General features: G+C 47.8%; 1 protein-coding gene across 1 annotated transcript in view; it reads right to left on the bottom strand.

Moving 5' to 3' along the window:
- Positions 1-3,046: 3,046 nt before the first annotated feature.
- The window catches only part of JPH3 (junctophilin 3), a 171,539-nt gene continuing 152,517 nt past the window's right edge, over positions 3,047-22,068 (bottom strand). The window contains exon 5 of the mRNA XM_066582490.1: positions 3,047-5,224. Coding sequence (XP_066438587.1) covers positions 5,144-5,224 — 81 coding nt within the window. The 3' untranslated portion in view covers positions 3,047-5,143. The remainder of the gene's footprint in view (positions 5,225-22,068) is intronic.

The following is a 22,068-nucleotide window of genomic DNA, read 5'->3' on the forward strand; positions in this document are numbered from 1 at the left end:
ATGGACCCCAAAACACTGATCTCCACGAGGGACGTGAAACAGGAATGCGTAATCTTTAATGAATATGCATATTTATCATTGGGGGAGGGGCAGCAGGCAATGTTACAAAGTTTCAGCAAATGAAAATCTCGGAACATAGAAAAGGATACATTGTCGCCAAAGGAACGCCGTCGAGGGACAGTATCCGTCTGCATATATTGTGCAACATGGAGACATGCTGTAGCCACAAGCATGATGTTCACAGAGGCCCCTCATCCGCTGTCCCACCCCCCCAAGTATGGCCGACATGGTCCCCAGATGAGTAGGATGAAATCAGTGAGATGAAGCAACATTTAGCCAATCACCAGGGGGAGGGGCAGCACACCTCGCGCCTCCGGATCGCTGGACCGGCTGGGAGTCAAAATGGCAAAATGGAATTTTCTGAACCACACAAGCCCCTAGAAGGTTCTGGTGCCGTTTACAGCAGGCTGACCCACGCCCCTTGTAGGTGGACCCTGCAGGCCACTAAAGCCACGTGACCCCCCCATCGCGGAGATCGCCTTTGTGTACTGATGAACTTTTACGCCCATGGACACCGCCGTCCTGCCGCAACGGCCGGAAAAAGGGTTTATTCACACAAACTAGTCTTCTGTCCGATCTTCATACTGAAATCGGATGGAAATAAAACATCATTTTAAAAGTTTTTTGTTGCGCGTTATTTTTATTTTATCAGAAAAACAGTCCAAGCAAAAAACAAAATGGCGGCGCGGCGCGGCCTCTTCTGTCGGGGTTTTCAGACAAACATTACCCATTTAAGTCTAATGTTGGGATTCATTCTGCACTTGTTAGATGTGACTGCAGATCACCATGGGAAGTATAAAGAAAGGGTAAGGGGGGAGGGGGGGGAGTAAATGGGGGGCTGGCCCTGGAATTTCTGGGTGGGCTTTTTGCACAGAAACTCCGAGGCATTTACAGAAGCAGCAAGTTGCATGAGATTTTGAAATACTCATCCGCGAGCTGCAGAAATAATCCACACGATCCGTCCGGAAATCGGCATGCATTCCACACAGAAATACGAGATGAACCCGCCCCAGTGGTGCCGGCGCTCCGCTGCCGATCTGCCCGCTAGGCTCCGCCTTCACCGCATTGTCAGCTTTTTTTTTATTACGAGCTAAAAATTGAATCCAAAAGAGATGAACTTCATGCTGTAAAATCGCATGAAAACCGGCGCTGTGGAGGCGCCGCGGGTCGGCCGGACTCCAGCTTTTGGAATTTGTTTATTTTCCTTTCATAGGGATTCAGGAAAGCCCCATAAATGTATAAGATCCTGTAAGCCGCGGTGTGCCGGCCGCCGATGACCGGGTGCGGGATGCTCCATCATAGGGGCTCATTCACACGAGTCTCGCAGCCCCTATGCTCTGCCGGCAGAGACCTGCGATTGGCACTGCGCCCGGGATTCTGACGTCACGGACACGCGCAGTGTGACTTTTTTTTCTCAGATTCCCTGCTCTGTGCAGAGCGCGGCTCCGCATGAAACGTGCAGCACGCTGCGATTTATTTCACCGTTTCCCCTCGCAGCTCCAAAGCAGTCCATAGGCTTTCATTGCCTGCATTTACGGCGCATTATACGCGGTGGCAATACGGCCGTGTGGATGAGCCCCGATGGTGGTGGGAAGCCGGAGGTCACCTCTGTAATACAACGTATCACTTTATAGATGGAGTGGAAGCTTTTGACTCACCGACTCCGCAGACCGGGACTGAAACCCCACCGTGTGAATACTCCCCATGGCGGGACGCACGCAGTCCTGATACATTGGTACGATGTTTTGCGCACTTTTTATACACTTTGTAGGGATTTCCATCTGCTTTGGATCCGTTCGGTTCTCTGTATTTTTTCGTGGTCTCCATGGTTACACGCGTTACACATGGATCCCACTCGCATCATACAAGTGCAAACTGTTTTTTTTAACGCACCCATTGACTCCAATGGACGATTCTTATCAGAAAATCAGTTTAAAAAGGGGCGTTTTTGGTACACCGACTGTTTGCCGCATGTGAATGTTCCCACAGATCGCCGCGTTCTGTTTCCGTTTGATTTCAGACTGATTTGTGCCGCGCCGATGGCGGCCGGCCGCTGGACTAGAGCCGCAGTACCTGCTGCAATCAGCCTGTCTTCGCCGGCGTTCACCTTCTTGGTGATACCTGCTGTAACCCACCAATGGCTTTCAGTGAGGTCCTATCGGCAGAGCGCTGCCCCCTGGCTGCTGGCGAGGCTCCTGCAGTAATGCTCATCGCGGCGGCTTGCATACAAGCGCAGGAGCTTCGTGTCTGTGTGCATTGTTTATAATCAGCTGCTCGCTGGATGTCGACACGCGGATGGAAGCGGCGTCTCCGCAGCTCTACAGCACATCATGGCATAGTCAGGACACGAGCAGCTGAGCCTCTGCGATGCTACTGCGACACGTTAACGACCCGACGCGCCATCGGCGCCTTCTAGCTATACCGCAATTCACCCAACCAGGTGACACATATTCTGTTGTGTTGCTTTATAAATCCGTTACGCTGCTTATCTAGAACTGATCCCAAGTTACATCCACATTATAATCCAAAGCTGCATTCATAGCATTCCCTGCTTGTTCAGTGTCTAAAACGTGAGGTCTATGCAGTCATCTGAACGGCGCAGATCTCAGCTCTGGAGTATAAGAAATGTCCTGACTGTATATAGATTAGTTTTGCTTGTCTTGTGTCCCTTTGGCCTGTGCAAGTCTATACGAAGAAACAACATAAGGGATTTACACCACAAAGGGAGGAGCCTCCACAATAAGCTCCACCCCTTGTGCAAACCCCCGCTTGCTCCTACCAACAGATCCTCCACTCTGGATGCCCAAATCCAGCTGCTTACTCTCTCGGAAGAGCGCCAGAAAACGGGCCACAATTAGCCCACATGACCACCCAAATCCCACGCAAAATCCGCAGGTTTTGATGCAGAATTGCCGGCCGGTGTAAGCCATTTTCAGTTCTGCAGGTAGCCTGCAGATTTTGGTGTGGACCAGTTTGCGGTGCATTGTGTAGCCTATTCCACCCTGTGTGAAGGCCCCTCACAGTCCTGCACCAGAAAGACACTGAAGAACACCCCTCCTCCATTACCCTAATACTCAAGTTAGGAATACAAGTTGGGGGTGGGGTTAGTCACAGCCCCTCCCCCGAGGACCTGCTCTGGTACATTCTGCGGTTCCTCCCATTCATACTGTTTGTTGGTATTAGATCTGAGGTAGAAGATGCCTGAAATCTAATGGAAAGACACATTTAGCATGAAGAACACGTTTCCAATGTCCTGCAAATGTTTTGCATTGCTAAAATGGTTTATTGAACAGACAGGCGACACCCTGATTGAGCGGAAGATGATGACCAGAACATTAAAAGCAAGCATGCAGCGGGGCAGAATGCAGGGTATGTGGTGGCAACTCAGAACTGGGCCAAAAAGAAAAATCCTTGTTCTCCGGATGGTCGGCAGGGGAGGCCTGGGGTCATGTCAGGATTGTGCAATACCCTGTGGGGATGGGGTCAGCGGCTCAACCTCCCACCCAGACTCAATATCAGGCAGCAGCCCCAAAAGCAAGTAAGATTGCAGACCAGGCTGCATTTAGGAGCGCTTCACTTATCTCCCATGATGCATTATTTAAATTGACAATTTCCCAAATAGTTTCCACTGTGGGTGGAGTTTGTAACACAGGGGCGCGATCACATGAGTGCCAGCGGCAGCAGTTAGCACTCCTGATTTCGCGACAATTGTCAGGTGGCACCTGTAAACGTGGGTGTCGCTCAGCAATTAGCACTAATGACAAGCTGTAACAGTGCAAATTGCCGGGCACCGAAGGAATTTACGGGAAAACATGAGCACTAGCGGCTGCCGCTCGTTAAATAGCACCTCAACTCTGTAGGGACAGGAAATAGCAGGCAAAGGGGTGGAGTCTGATGCCAACATGGCAGCATGTGTGATCCCAGTCATTAGTTGCTACAATGTAGAAACCATACTGTGACACCGACTGCAGGGGGCGCACCGCCTTCACATACAATCACTAGGCGCCTCTTTTCTTTTTGGGAGTTTTCCTTTAAAGTTTAACTTTTTTTAAATTAATTATTTTTGCGATGCCCAGTTGAGTGATTGGACCGCCGGGGAATAAACCACTTGTGATGCCACAGAGCCCATAACATGAACACACTGAGGGGTAAGCACATTTCTCACCCAATTTCCAATAATGGAAAAAACTATTTGCCAATTATTTACTTAAAAATTGGCAAACTGCTCCTTCAGATGGAACGTCGGAGCCGGTGAAATGGGCAAAAGTGTAGGCGATTTCTATGGAGTCCAGGTGATGTTTCTCCTTGTGGAGACCACCATGGAGGGAGTCTTATAGGCCATGCACTGCTCCCTGGGAAAAACGCCATGCAAATGAGTGATTGAATAACTCCTCCACAGCACCACCTGTTGGCGGGTATCGGTGGCGGATTATTCCATCTCTCATTTGCATAGCTGAAGTCGGCACTCAGTAAAATGACGACGGCTACAAAGTAACAACCAAAAGAAAACTGAGAAATCAGGAAATCAGGCGGATGGCACAATCCTGCGAATCCTACTGGGGTGGAACCATTTCCAGGCAGAGGGGGCAGCGTTAGGAGATCCTCTGACCATAAATGGCTCGTTCTGTCTGGAGGGGGCGGAGTCAGGGAAAAGTCCTGTCTTTATAAACCCATCACACATGGTTAACGCAACTGTCGGGGGGGCGGGCGGGTATAAAATGTCATTATCTTTTGCATTCTCTCATGCCAAACAAGCAAGAAAAAAAAGTTACCCCCCAAAAAAAAAAAAAAACTCAAGAGACGTTACCCGTGGGGGAGGGGAAAGGCAAACTGTGATCAAAACTGAATTCTTGTTCCTTTGGAAGAAAACAAAAAAACGAAAAAAAAAAACAACCTCATTAAAATAAAGAATATTAAACACAGAGGCTCAATCAGAAAATCAGCCGATGACGGAGCTACATTCCATTCCGGGCTCCACAAGCAGCGTCCATTGTTCGAAAAGGTTGGTTTTTGTTGTTGTTTTTGACGTTTTATTGTTTTATTCTTTTTTTTTACATTTTTTGCAAAGGTTGGAGCAGTTCCATCAAATGAAAAAGTGGATAAACAAAATGGCGACTCCGATGTTTAGCAAAATCACCATGACGACCAGGATGGGGGCGGAGCCCTGCAAGAAAGAAGAGGGAGAAGAAAGAGTTAAATACCGCATCAGACAGCGGAGAGGCAGGAGGGAGTGGGAAACTAACCCTGACGCCCTCTAGTGGACGGGGTGATAGTGCGGGCCGTGGTCAGCGTGTGATTGCTGAGTATCCCCGCAGGCAGCACATCGGGGCGAGCGCCATATCGGTCGGAGAAACTCAGACCAAGATTGCGTTTGTAAAATCGCGCTTCTCACTGCGGATTTGATGTGATTTGTGAGAAGATGACATCACATCGCTCAGCGTGGAAATCACATGGCGGTGGCCGCACACTCGCATGGACAAACGAGTGCGGTGGGATTTCCGTCTCGCCGTATCATTGTCTTCAATTAATTTATTTCCATGCACGATCTGTGAGTCTCGCAACGTACAAAACTCAAGCGGGAAACCTGTGAGAATGGCGCTCAGGGCCTGTTTACACGTCTGCCCTCTATTAACCCATTGTTTCCAATAGGTTTATTTGCGCAGGCGGTTTTCTCTGGTGGCGATGCTAAAGCACGTTCCGTTTTTGAGCCATTTCGGCCCGAGAGTCGCCCATTATTCTCTACAGGGGGGCCCAATACCGCGGCGCACGTCCCAGGGATTTTCATGTGTTATGTGATTTTCACTTTTTCCCTATTGAAATAAGGTGATTTTCGTGTCGGGACGTCGCAGGCACCGCGATGATTAATTAGATAAAAATCACGAGTTTAGGCCCTCTGTCACACAAGCGACAGCGATTCTGCTGCACTCTGGGGGACAGATAATGTGTTGGAGATGTTACTGGCTGCACTCTGGGGGACATATAATGTGTTATAGATGTCACTGGCTGCACTCTGGGGGACATATAATGTGTTGGAGATGTTACTGGCTGCACTCTGGGGGACATATAATGTGTTGGAGATGTTACTGGCTGCACTCTGGGGGACATATAATGTGTTGGAGATGTTACTGGCTGCACTCTGGGGGACATATAATGTGTTGGAGATGTTACTGGCTGCACTCTGGGGGACATATAATGTGTTGGAGATGTTACTGACTGCACTCTGGGGGACATATAATGTGTTGGAGATGTTACTGGCCGCACTCTGGGGGACATATAATGTGTTGGAGATGTTACTGGCCGCACTATGGAGGACATATAATGTACTGGAGATGTTACTGGCTGCACTCTGGGGGACATATAATGTGTTGGAGATGTTACTGGCTGCACTCTGGGGGACATATAATGTGTTGGTGATGTTACTGCCTGCACTCTGGGGGACATATAATGTGTTGGAGATGTTACTGACCACACTCTGGGGGACATATAATGTGTTGGAGATGTTACTGGCCACACTCTGGGGGACATATAATGTGTTGGAGATGTTACTGGCTGCACTCTGGGGGACATATAATGTGTTGGAGATGTTACTGACTGCACTCTGGGGGACATAAAATGTGTTGGAGATGTTACTGACTGCACTCTGGGGGACATATAATGTGTTGTAGATGTTACTGGCTGCACTCTGGGGGACATATAATGTGTTGGAGATGTTACCGGCTGCACTCTGGGGGACATATAATGTGTTGGAGATGTTACTGGAGGACATATAATGTGTTGGAGATGTTACTGGCCGCACTCTGGGGGACATATAATGTGTTGGAGATGTTACTGGCCGCACACTGGGGGACATATAATGTGTTGGAGATGTTACTGGCCGCACACTGGGGGACATATAATGTGTTGGAGATGTTACTGGCCGCACTCTGGGGGACATATAATGTGTTGGAGATGTTACTGGCCGCACTCTGGGGGACATATAATGTGTTGGAGATGTTACTGGCCGCACTCTGGGGGACATATAATGTGTTGGAGATATTACTCGCACTCTGGGGGACATATAATGTGTTGGAGATATTACTCGCACTCTGGGGGACATATAATATGTTGGAGATATTACTCGCTGCACTCTGGGGGACATATAATGTGTTGGAGATGTTACTGGCAGCACTCTGGAGGACATATAATGTGTTATGGATGTTACTGGCCGCACTCTGGGGGACATATAATGTGTTGGAGATGTTACTGGCCGCACTCTGGGGGACAGATAATGTGTTGGAGATGTTACTGGCAGCACTCTGGAGGACATATAATGTGTTATGGATGTTACTGGCCGCACTCTGGGGGACATATAATGTGTTGGAGATGTTACTGGCCGCACTCTGGGGGACAGATAATGTGTTGGAGATGTTACTGGCCGCACTCTGGGGGACATATAATGTGTTGGAGATGTTACTGGCTGCACTCTGGGGGACATATAATGTGTTGGAGATGTTACTGTCCGCACTCTGGGGGACATATAATGTGTTGGAGATATTACTCGCTGCACTCTGGGGGACATATAATGTGTTGGAGATGTTACTGTCCGCACTCTGGGGGACATATAATGTGTTGGAGATATTACTCGCTGCACTCTGGGGGACATATAATGTGTTGGAGATATTACTCGCTGCACTCTGGGGGACATATAATGTGTTGGAGATGTTACTGGCTGCACTCTTGGGGATATATAATGTGTTGGAGATGTTACTGGCCGCACTCTGGAGGACATATAATGTGTTATAGATGTTACTGGCCGCACTCTGGGGGACATATAATGTGTTGGAGATGTTACTGGCCGCACTCTGGCGGACAGATAATGTGTTGGAGATGTTACTGGCCGCACTCTGGGGGACAGATAATGTGTTGGAGATGTTACTGGCCGCACTCTGGGGGACATATAATGTGTTGGAGATGTTACTGGCTGCACTCTGGGGGACATATAATGTGTTGGAGATGTTACTGTCCGCACTCTGGGGGACATATAATGTGTTGGAGATATTACTCGCTGCACTCTGGGGGACATATAATGTGTTGGAGATGTTACTGTCCGCACTCTGGGGGACATATAATGTGTTGGAGATATTACTCGCTGCACTCTGGGGGACATATAATGTGTTGGAGATATTACTCGCTGCACTCTGGGGGACATATAATGTGTTGGAGATGTTACTGGCTGCACTCTTGGGGATATATAATGTGTTGGAGATGTTACTGGCCGCACTCTGGAGGACATATAATGTGTTATAGATGTTACTGGCCGCACTCTGGGGGACATATAATGTGTTGGAGATGTTACTGGCCGCACTCTGGCGGACAGATAATGTGTTGGAGATGTTACTGGCCGCACTCTGGGGGACATATAATGTGTTGTAGATGTTACTGGCTGCACTCTGGGGGACATATAATGTGTTGGAGATATTACTCGCTGCACTCTGGGGGACATATAATGTGTTGGAGATATTACTCGCTGCACTCTGGGGGACATATAATGTGTTGGAGATGTTACTGGCCGTACTCTGGGGGGCATATAATGTGTTGGAGATGTTACTGGCCGCACTCTGGGGGACATATAATGTGTAATAGATATTACTCGCACTCTGGGGGACATATAATGTGTTGGAGATATTACTCGCACTCTGGGGGACATATAATGTGTTGGAGATATTACTCGCTGCACTCTGGGGGACATATAATGTGTTGGAGATGTTACTGGCCGCACTCTGGAGGACATATAATGTGTTGGAGATGTTACTGGCCGCACTCTGGAGGACATATAATGTGTTATAGATGTTACTGGCCGCACTCTGGGGGACATATAATGTGTTGGAGATGTTACTGGCCGCACTCTGGGGGGACAGATAATGTGTTGGAGATGTTACTGGCCGCACTCTGGGGGACAGATAATGTGTTGGAGATGTTACTGGCCGCACTCTGGAGGACATATAATGTGTTATAGATGTTACTGGCCGCACTCTGGGGGACATATAATGTGTTGGAGATGTTACTGGCCGCACTCTGGGGGGACAGATAATGTGTTGGAGATGTTACTGGCCGCACTCTGGGGGACAGATAATGTGTTGGAGATGTTACTGGCTGCACTCTGGGGGACATATAATGTGTTGGAGATGTTACTGTCCGCACTCTGGGGGACATATAATGTGTTGTAGATGTTACTGGCTGCACTCTGGGGGACATATAATGTGTTGTAGATGTTACTGGCTGCACTCTGGGGGACATATAATGTGTTGTAGATGTTACTGGCTGCACTCTGGAGGACATATAATGTGTTGGAGATGTTACTGGCCGCACTCTGGAGGACATATAATGTGTTATAGATGTTACTGGCCGCACTCTGGAGGACATATAATGTGTTATAGATGTTACTGGCCGCACTCTGGGGGACATATAATGTGTTGGAGATGTTACTGGCCGCACTCTGGGGGGACAGATAATGTGTTGGAGATGTTACTGGCCGCACTCTGGGGGACAGATAATGTGTTGGAGATGTTACTGGCTGCACTCTGGGGGACATATAATGTGTTGGAGATGTTACTGTCCGCACTCTGGGGGACATATAATGTGTTGTAGATGTTACTGGCTGCACTCTGGGGGACATATAATGTGTTGTAGATGTTACTGGCTGCACTCTGGGGGACATATAATGTGTTGTAGATGTTACTGGCTGCACTCTGGGGGACATATAATGTGTTGGAGATGTTACTGACTGCACTCTGGGGGACATATAATGTGTTGGAGATGTTACTGGCCGCACTCTGGGGGACATATAATGTGTTGGAGATGTTACTCGCTGCACTCTGGGGGACATATAATGTGTTGGAGATGTTACTGGCCGAACTCTGGAGGACATATAATGTGTTGGAGATGTTACTGGCCGCACTCTGGAGGACATATAATGTGTTATAGATGTTACTGGCCGCACTCTGGGGGACATATAATGTGTTGGAGATGTTACTGGCCGCACTCTGGGGGGACAGATAATGTGTTGGAGATGTTACTGGCCGCACTCTGGGGGACAGATAATGTGTTGGAGATGTTACTGGCTGCACTCTGGGGGACATATAATGTGTTGGAGATGTTACTGTCCGCACTCTGGGGGACATATAATGTGTTGTAGATGTTACTGGCTGCACTCTGGGGGACATATAATGTGTTGTAGATGTTACTGGCTGCACTCTGGGGGACATATAATGTGTTGTAGATGTTACTGGCTGCACTCTGGGGGACATATAATGTGTTGGAGATGTTACTGACTGCACTCTGGGGGACATATAATGTGTTGGAGATGTTACTGGCCGCACTCTGGGGGACATATAATGTGTTGGAGATGTTACTGGCCGCACTCTGGAGGACATATAATGTACTGGAGATGTTACTGGCTGCACTCTGGGGGACATATAATGTGTTGGAGATGTTACTGGCTGCACTCTGGGGGACATATAATGTGTTGGTGATGTTACTGCCTGCACTCTGGGGGACATATAATGTGTTTGAGATGTTACTGGCCGCACTCTGGGGGACATATAATGTGTTGGAGATGTTACTGGCTGCACTCTGGGGGACATAAAATGTGTTGGAGATGTTACTGACCACACTCTGGGGGACATATAATGTGTTGGAGATGTTACTGGCTGCACTCTGGGGGACATATAATGTGTTGGAGATGTTACTGACTGCACTCTGGGGGACATATAATGTGTTGTAGATGTTACTGGCTGCACTCTGGGGGACATATAATGTGTTGGAGATGTTACCGGCTGCACTCTGGGGGACATATAATGTGTTGGAGATGTTACTGGAGGACATATAATGTGTTGGAGATGTTACTGGCCGCACTCTGGGGGACATATAATGTGTTGGAGATGTTACTGGCCGCACACTGGGGGACATATAATGTGTTGGAGATGTTACTGGCCGCACACTGGGGGACATATAATGTGTTGGAGATGTTACTGGCCGCACTCTGGGGGACATATAATGTGTTGGAGATGTTACTGGCCGCACTCTGGGGGACATATAATGTGTTGGAGAGGTTACTGTCCGCACTCTGGGGGACATATAATGTGTTGGAGATATTACTCGCACTCTGGGGGACATATAATGTGTTGGAGATATTACTCGCACTCTGGGGGACATATAATATGTTGGAGATATTACTCGCTGCACTCTGGGGGACATATAATGTGTTGGAGATATTACTCGCTGCACTCTGGGGGACATATAATGTGTTGGAGATGTTACTGGCAGCACTCTGGAGGACATATAATGTGTTATAGATGTTACTGGCCGCACTCTGGGGGACATATAATGTGTTGGAGATGTTACTGGCCGCACTCTGGGGGACAGATAATGTGTTGGAGATGTTACTGGCCGCACTCTGGGGGACATATAATGTGTTGGAGATGTTACTGGCTGCACTCTGGGGGACATATAATGTGTTATAGATGTCACTGGCTGCACTCTGGGGGACATATAATGTGTTGGAGATGTTACTGGCTGCACTCTGGGGGACATATAATGTGTTGGAGATGTTACTGGCTGCACTCTGGGGGACATATAATGTGTTGGAGATGTTACTGGCTGCACTCTGGGGGACATATAATGTGTTGGAGATGTTACTGGCTGCACTCTGGGGGACATATAATGTGTTGGAGATGTTACTGACTGCACTCTGGGGGACATATAATGTGTTGGAGATGTTACTGGCCGCACTCTGGGGGACATATAATGTGTTGGAGATGTTACTGGCCGCACTATGGAGGACATATAATGTACTGGAGATGTTACTGGCTGCACTCTGGGGGACATATAATGTGTTGGAGATGTTACTGGCTGCACTCTGGGGGACATATAATGTGTTGGTGATGTTACTGCCTGCACTCTGGGGGACATATAATGTGTTGGAGATGTTACTGACCACACTCTGGGGGACATATAATGTGTTGGAGATGTTACTGGCCACACTCTGGGGGACATATAATGTGTTGGAGATGTTACTGGCTGCACTCTGGGGGACATATAATGTGTTGGAGATGTTACTGACTGCACTCTGGGGGACATAAAATGTGTTGGAGATGTTACTGACTGCACTCTGGGGGACATATAATGTGTTGTAGATGTTACTGGCTGCACTCTGGGGGACATATAATGTGTTGGAGATGTTACCGGCTGCACTCTGGGGGACATATAATGTGTTGGAGATGTTACTGGAGGACATATAATGTGTTGGAGATGTTACTGGCCGCACTCTGGGGGACATATAATGTGTTGGAGATGTTACTGGCCGCACACTGGGGGACATATAATGTGTTGGAGATGTTACTGGCCGCACACTGGGGGACATATAATGTGTTGGAGATGTTACTGGCCGCACTCTGGGGGACATATAATGTGTTGGAGATGTTACTGGCCGCACTCTGGGGGACATATAATGTGTTGGAGATGTTACTGGCCGCACTCTGGGGGACATATAATGTGTTGGAGATATTACTCGCACTCTGGGGGACATATAATGTGTTGGAGATATTACTCGCACTCTGGGGGACATATAATATGTTGGAGATATTACTCGCTGCACTCTGGGGGACATATAATGTGTTGGAGATGTTACTGGCAGCACTCTGGAGGACATATAATGTGTTATGGATGTTACTGGCCGCACTCTGGGGGACATATAATGTGTTGGAGATGTTACTGGCCGCACTCTGGGGGACAGATAATGTGTTGGAGATGTTACTGGCAGCACTCTGGAGGACATATAATGTGTTATGGATGTTACTGGCCGCACTCTGGGGGACATATAATGTGTTGGAGATGTTACTGGCCGCACTCTGGGGGACAGATAATGTGTTGGAGATGTTACTGGCCGCACTCTGGGGGACATATAATGTGTTGGAGATGTTACTGGCTGCACTCTGGGGGACATATAATGTGTTGGAGATGTTACTGTCCGCACTCTGGGGGACATATAATGTGTTGGAGATATTACTCGCTGCACTCTGGGGGACATATAATGTGTTGGAGATGTTACTGTCCGCACTCTGGGGGACATATAATGTGTTGGAGATATTACTCGCTGCACTCTGGGGGACATATAATGTGTTGGAGATATTACTCGCTGCACTCTGGGGGACATATAATGTGTTGGAGATGTTACTGGCTGCACTCTTGGGGATATATAATGTGTTGGAGATGTTACTGGCCGCACTCTGGAGGACATATAATGTGTTATAGATGTTACTGGCCGCACTCTGGGGGACATATAATGTGTTGGAGATGTTACTGGCCGCACTCTGGCGGACAGATAATGTGTTGGAGATGTTACTGGCCGCACTCTGGGGGACAGATAATGTGTTGGAGATGTTACTGGCCGCACTCTGGGGGACATATAATGTGTTGGAGATGTTACTGGCTGCACTCTGGGGGACATATAATGTGTTGGAGATGTTACTGTCCGCACTCTGGGGGACATATAATGTGTTGGAGATATTACTCGCTGCACTCTGGGGGACATATAATGTGTTGGAGATGTTACTGTCCGCACTCTGGGGGACATATAATGTGTTGGAGATATTACTCGCTGCACTCTGGGGGACATATAATGTGTTGGAGATATTACTCGCTGCACTCTGGGGGACATATAATGTGTTGGAGATGTTACTGGCTGCACTCTTGGGGATATATAATGTGTTGGAGATGTTACTGGCCGCACTCTGGAGGACATATAATGTGTTATAGATGTTACTGGCCGCACTCTGGGGGACATATAATGTGTTGGAGATGTTACTGGCCGCACTCTGGCGGACAGATAATGTGTTGGAGATGTTACTGGCCGCACTCTGGGGGACATATAATGTGTTGTAGATGTTACTGGCTGCACTCTGGGGGACATATAATGTGTTGGAGATATTACTCGCTGCACTCTGGGGGACATATAATGTGTTGGAGATATTACTCGCTGCACTCTGGGGGACATATAATGTGTTGGAGATGTTACTGGCCGTACTCTGGGGGGCATATAATGTGTTGGAGATGTTACTGGCCGCACTCTGGGGGACATATAATGTGTAATAGATATTACTCGCACTCTGGGGGACATATAATGTGTTGGAGATATTACTCGCACTCTGGGGGACATATAATGTGTTGGAGATATTACTCGCTGCACTCTGGGGGACATATAATGTGTTGGAGATGTTACTGGCCGCACTCTGGAGGACATATAATGTGTTGGAGATGTTACTGGCCGCACTCTGGAGGACATATAATGTGTTATAGATGTTACTGGCCGCACTCTGGGGGACATATAATGTGTTGGAGATGTTACTGGCCGCACTCTGGGGGGACAGATAATGTGTTGGAGATGTTACTGGCCGCACTCTGGGGGACAGATAATGTGTTGGAGATGTTACTGGCCGCACTCTGGAGGACATATAATGTGTTATAGATGTTACTGGCCGCACTCTGGGGGACATATAATGTGTTGGAGATGTTACTGGCCGCACTCTGGGGGGACAGATAATGTGTTGGAGATGTTACTGGCCGCACTCTGGGGGACAGATAATGTGTTGGAGATGTTACTGGCTGCACTCTGGGGGACATATAATGTGTTGGAGATGTTACTGTCCGCACTCTGGGGGACATATAATGTGTTGTAGATGTTACTGGCTGCACTCTGGGGGACATATAATGTGTTGTAGATGTTACTGGCTGCACTCTGGGGGACATATAATGTGTTGTAGATGTTACTGGCTGCACTCTGGAGGACATATAATGTGTTGGAGATGTTACTGGCCGCACTCTGGAGGACATATAATGTGTTATAGATGTTACTGGCCGCACTCTGGAGGACATATAATGTGTTATAGATGTTACTGGCCGCACTCTGGGGGACATATAATGTGTTGGAGATGTTACTGGCCGCACTCTGGGGGGACAGATAATGTGTTGGAGATGTTACTGGCCGCACTCTGGGGGACAGATAATGTGTTGGAGATGTTACTGGCTGCACTCTGGGGGACATATAATGTGTTGGAGATGTTACTGTCCGCACTCTGGGGGACATATAATGTGTTGTAGATGTTACTGGCTGCACTCTGGGGGACATATAATGTGTTGTAGATGTTACTGGCTGCACTCTGGGGGACATATAATGTGTTGTAGATGTTACTGGCTGCACTCTGGGGGACATATAATGTGTTGGAGATGTTACTGACTGCACTCTGGGGGACATATAATGTGTTGGAGATGTTACTGGCCGCACTCTGGGGGACATATAATGTGTTGGAGATGTTACTCGCTGCACTCTGGGGGACATATAATGTGTTGGAGATGTTACTGGCCGAACTCTGGAGGACATATAATGTGTTGGAGATGTTACTGGCCGCACTCTGGAGGACATATAATGTGTTATAGATGTTACTGGCCGCACTCTGGGGGACATATAATGTGTTGGAGATGTTACTGGCCGCACTCTGGGGGGACAGATAATGTGTTGGAGATGTTACTGGCCGCACTCTGGGGGACAGATAATGTGTTGGAGATGTTACTGGCTGCACTCTGGGGGACATATAATGTGTTGGAGATGTTACTGTCCGCACTCTGGGGGACATATAATGTGTTGTAGATGTTACTGGCTGCACTCTGGGGGACATATAATGTGTTGTAGATGTTACTGGCTGCACTCTGGGGGACATATAATGTGTTGTAGATGTTACTGGCTGCACTCTGGGGGACATATAATGTGTTGGAGATGTTACTGACTGCACTCTGGGGGACATATAATGTGTTGGAGATGTTACTGGCCGCACTCTGGGGGACATATAATGTGTTGGAGATGTTACTGGCCGCACTCTGGAGGACATATAATGTACTGGAGATGTTACTGGCTGCACTCTGGGGGACATATAATGTGTTGGAGATGTTACTGGCTGCACTCTGGGGGACATATAATGTGTTGGTGATGTTACTGCCTGCACTCTGGGGGACATATAATGTGTTTGAGATGTTACTGGCCGCACTCTGGGGGACATATAATGTGTTGGAGATGTTACTGGCTGCACTCTGGGGGACATAAAATGTGTTGGAGATGTTACTGACCACACTCTGGGGGACATATAATGTGTTGGAGATGTTACTGGCTGCACTCTGGGGGACATATAATGTGTTGGAGATGTTACTGACTGCACTCTGGGGGACATATAATGTGTTGTAGATGTTACTGGCTGCACTCTGGGGGACATATAATGTGTTGGAGATGTTACCGGCTGCACTCTGGGGGACATATAATGTGTTGGAGATGTTACTGGAGGACATATAATGTGTTGGAGATGTTACTGGCCGCACTCTGGGGGACATATAATGTGTTGGAGATGTTACTGGCCGCACACTGGGGGACATATAATGTGTTGGAGATGTTACTGGCCGCACACTGGGGGACATATAATGTGTTGGAGATGTTACTGGCCGCACTCTGGGGGACATATAATGTGTTGGAGATGTTACTGGCCGCACTCTGGGGGACATATAATGTGTTGGAGAGGTTACTGTCCGCACTCTGGGGGACATATAATGTGTTGGAGATATTACTCGCACTCTGGGGGACATATAATGTGTTGGAGATATTACTCGCACTCTGGGGGACATATAATATGTTGGAGATATTACTCGCTGCACTCTGGGGGACATATAATGTGTTGGAGATATTACTCGCTGCACTCTGGGGGACATATAATGTGTTGGAGATGTTACTGGCAGCACTCTGGAGGACATATAATGTGTTATAGATGTTACTGGCCGCACTCTGGGGGACATATAATGTGTTGGAGATGTTACTGGCCGCACTCTGGGGGACAGATAATGTGTTGGAGATGTTACTGGCCGCACTCTGGGGGACATATAATGTGTTGGAGATGTTACTGGCTGCACTCTGGGGGACATATAATGTGTTGGAGATGTTACTGGCCGCACTCTGGGGGACATATAATGTGTTGGAGATATTACTCGCTGCACTCTGGGGGACATATAATGTGTTGGAGATATTACTCGCTGCACTCTGGGGGACATATAATGTGTTGGAGATATTACTCGCTGCACTCTGGGGGACATATAATGTGTTGGAGATATTACTCGCTGCACTCTGGGGGACATATAATGTGTTGCAGATGTTACTGGCAGCACTCTGGAGGACATATAATGTGTTATAGATGTTACTGGCCGCACTCTGGGGGACATATAATGTGTTGGAGATGTTACTGGCCGCACTCTGGCGGACAGATAATGTGTTGGAGATGTTACTGGCCGCACTCTGGGGGACATATAATGTGTTGTAGATGTTACTGGCTGCACTCTGGGGGACATATAATGTGTTGGAGATGTTACTGTCCGCACTCTGGGGGACATATAATGTGTTGGAGATATTACTCGCTGCACTCTGGGGGACATATAATGTGTTGGAGATGTTACTGTCCGCACTCTGGGGGACATATAATGTGTTGGAGATATTACTCGCTGCACTCTGGGGGACATATAATGTGTTGGAGATATTACTCGCTGCACTCTGGGGGACATATAATGTGTTGGAGATGTTACTGGCTGCACTCTTGGGGATATATAATGTGTTGGAGATGTTACTGGCCGCACTTTGGAGGACATATAATGTGTTATAGATGTTACTGGCCGCACTCTGGGGGACATATAATGTGTTGGAGATGTTACTGGCCGCACTCTGGCGGACAGATAATGTGTTGGAGATGTTAATGGCCGCACTCTGGGGGACATATAATGTGTTGTAGATGTTACTGGCTGCACTCTGGGGGACATATAATGTGTTGGAGATATTACTCGCTGCACTCTGGGGGACATATAATGTGTTGGAGATATTACTCGCTGCACTCTGGGGGACATATAATGTGTTGGAGATATTACTCGCACTCTGGGGGACATATAATGTGTTGGAGATGTTACTCGCTGCACTCTGGGGGACATATAATGTGTTGGAGATGTTACTGGCCGCACTCTGGAGGACATATAATGTGTTGGAGATGTTACTGGCCGCACTCTGGAGGACATATAATGTGTTGGAGATGTTACTGGCCGCACTCTGGGGGACATATAATGTGTTGGAGATGTTACTAGCCGCACTCTGGGGGACAGATAATGTGTTGGAGATGTTACTGGCCGCACTCTGGGGGACATATAATGTGTTGGAGATATTACTCGCTGCACTCTGGGGGACATATAATGTGTTGGAGATATTACTCGCTGCACTCTGGGGGACATATAATGTGTTGGAGATATTACTCGCTGCACTCTGGGGGACATATAATGTGTTGGAGATATTACTCGCTGCACTCTGGGGGACATATAATGTGTTGCAGATGTTACTGGCAGCACTCTGGAGGACATATAATGTGTTGGAGATGTTACTGGCCGCACTCTGGGGGACAGATAATGTGTTGGAGATGTTACTGGCCGCACTCTGGGGGACATATAATGTGTTGGAGATGTTACTGGCTGCACTCTGGGGGACATATAATGTGTTGGAGATGTTACTGGCCGCACTCTGGGGGACATATAATGTGTTGGAGATATTACTCGCTGCACTCTGGGGGACATATAATGTGTTGGAGATATTACTCGCTGCACTCTGGGGGACATATAATGTGTTGGAGATATTACTCGCTGCACTCTGGGGGACATATAATGTGTTGCAGATGTTACTGGCAGCACTCTGGAGGACATATAATGTGTTATAGATGTTACTGGCCGCACTCTGGGGGACATATAATGTGTTGGAGATGTTACTGGCCGCACTCTGGCGGACAGATAATGTGTTGGAGATGTTACTGGCCGCACTCTGGGGGACATATAATGTGTTGTAGATGTTACTGGCTGCACTCTGGGGGACATATAATGTGTTGGAGATGTTACTGTCCGCACTCTGGGGGACATATAATGTGTTGGAGATATTACTCGCTGCACTCTGGGGGACATATAATGTGTTGGAGATGTTACTGGCCGCACTCTGGGGGACATATAATGTGTTGGAGATGTTACTGGCCGCACTCTGGGGGACAGATAATGTGTTGGAGATGTTAGTGGCCGCACTCTGGGGGACAGATAATGTGTTGGAGATGTTACTGTCCGCACTCTGGGGGACATATAATGTGTTGGAGATATTACTCGCTGCACTCTGGGGGACATATAATGTGTTGGAGATATTACTCGCTGCACTCTGGGGGACATATAATGTGTTGGAGATATTACTCGCTGCACTCTGGGGGACATATAATGTGTTGGAGATGTTACTGTCCGCACTCTGGGGGACATATAATGTGTTGGAGATATTACTTGCTGCACTCTGGGGGACATATAATGTGTTGGAGATATTACTCGCTGCACTCTGGGGGACATATAATGTGTTGGAGATGTTACTGGCTGCACTCTTGGGGATATATAATGTGTTGGAGATGTTACTGGCCGCACTCTGGAGGACATATAATGTGTTATAGATGTTACTGGCCGCACTCTGGGGGACATATAATGTGTTGGAGATGTTACTGGCCGCACTCTGGCGGACAGATAATGTGTTGGAGATGTTACTGGCCGCACTCTGGGGGACATATAATGTGTTGTAGATGTTACTGGCTGCACTCTGGGGGACATATAATGTGTTGGAGATATTACTCGCTGCACTCTGGGGGACATATAATGTGTTGGAGATATTACTCGCTGCACTCTGGGGGACATATAATGTGTTGGAGATATTACTCGCACTCTGGGGGACATATAATGTGTTGGAGATATTACTCGCTGCACTCTGGGGGACATATAATGTGTTGGAGATGTTACTGGCCGCACTCTGGAGGACATATAATGTGTTATAGATGTTACTGGCCGCACTCTGGGGGACATATAATGTGTTGGAGATGTTACTGGCCGCACTCTGGGGGACAGATAATGTGTTGGAGATGTTACTGGCCGCACTCTGGGGGACAGATAATGTGTTGGAGATGTTACTGGCTGCACTCTGGGGGACATATAATGTGTTATAGATGTCACTGGCTGCACTCTGGGGGACATATAATGTGTTGGAGATGTTACTGGCTGCACTCTGGGGGACATATAATGTGTTATAGATGTTACTGGCTGCACTCTGGGGGACATATAATGTGTTGGAGATGTTACTGGCTGCACTCTGGGGGACATATAATGTGTTGGAGATGTTACTGGCTGCACTCTGGGGGACATATAATGTGTTGGAGATGTTACTGGCTGCACTCTGGGGGACATATAATGTGTTGGAGATGTTACTGGCTGCACTCTGGGGGACATATAATGTGTTGGAGATGTTACTGACTGCACTCTGGGGCACATATAATGTGTTGGAGATGTTACTGGCCGCACTCTGGGGGACATATAATGTGTTGGAGATGTTACTGGCCGCACTATGGAGGACATATAATGTACTGGAGATGTTACTGGCTGCACTCTGGGGGACATATAATGTGTTGGAGATGTTACTGGCTGCACTCTGGGGGACATATAATGTGTTGGTGATGTTACTGCCTGCACTCTGGGGGACATATAATGTGTTGGAGATGTTACTGACCACACTCTGGGGGACATATAATGTGTTGGAGATGTTACTGGCCACACTCTGGGGGACATATAATGTGTTGGAGATGTTACTGGCTGCACTCTGGGGGACATATAATGTGTTGGAGATGTTACTGACTGCACTCTGGGGGACATAAAATGTGTTGGAGATGTTACTGACTGCACTCTGGGGGACATATAATGTGTTGTAGATGTTACTGGCTGCACTCTGGGGGACATATAATGTGTTGGAGATGTTACCGGCTGCACTCTGGGGGACATATAATGTGTTGGAGATGTTACTGGAGGACATATAATGTGTTGGAGATGTTACTGGCCGCACTCTGGGGGACATATAATGTGTTGGAGATGTTACTGGCCGCACACTGGGGGACATATAATGTGTTGGAGATGTTACTGGCCGCACACTGGGGGACATATAATGTGTTGGAGATGTTACTGGCCGCACTCTGGGGGACATATAATGTGTTGGAGATGTTACTGGCCGCACTCTGGGGGACATATAATGTGTTGGAGATGTTACTGGCCGCACTCTGGGGGACATATAATGTGTTGGAGATATTACTCGCACTCTGGGGGACATATAATGTGTTGGAGATATTACTCGCACTCTGGGGGACATATAATATGTTGGAGATATTACTCGCTGCACTCTGGGGGACATATAATGTGTTGGAGATATTACTCGCTGCACTCTGGGGGACATATAATGTGTTGGAGATGTTACTGGCAGCACTCTGGAGGACATATAATGTGTTATGGATGTTACTGGCCGCACTCTGGGGGACATATAATGTGTTGGAGATGTTACTGGCCGCACTCTGGGGGACAGATAATGTGTTGGAGATGTTACTGGCCGCACTCTGGGGGACATATAATGTGTTGGAGATGTTACTGGCTGCACTCTGGGGGACATATAATGTGTTGGAGATGTTACTGTCCGCACTCTGGGGGACATATAATGTGTTGGAGATATTACTCGCTGCACTCTGGGGGACATATAATGTGTTGGAGATGTTACTGTCCGCACTCTGGGGGACATATAATGTGTTGGAGATATTACTCGCTGCACTCTGGGGGACATATAATGTGTTGGAGATATTACTCGCTGCACTCTGGGGGACATATAATGTGTTGGAGATGTTACTGGCTGCACTCTTGGGGATATATAATGTGTTGGAGATGTTACTGGCCGCACTCTGGAGGACATATAATGTGTTATAGATGTTACTGGCCGCACTCTGGGGGACATATAATGTGTTGGAGATGTTACTGGCCGCACTCTGGCGGACAGATAATGTGTTGGAGATGTTACTGGCCGCACTCTGGGGG

This window comes from Eleutherodactylus coqui, chromosome 11 (genome assembly GCF_035609145.1).
Source record: "Eleutherodactylus coqui strain aEleCoq1 chromosome 11, aEleCoq1.hap1, whole genome shotgun sequence".
Classification (NCBI taxonomy): domain Eukaryota; kingdom Metazoa; phylum Chordata; class Amphibia; order Anura; family Eleutherodactylidae; genus Eleutherodactylus; species Eleutherodactylus coqui.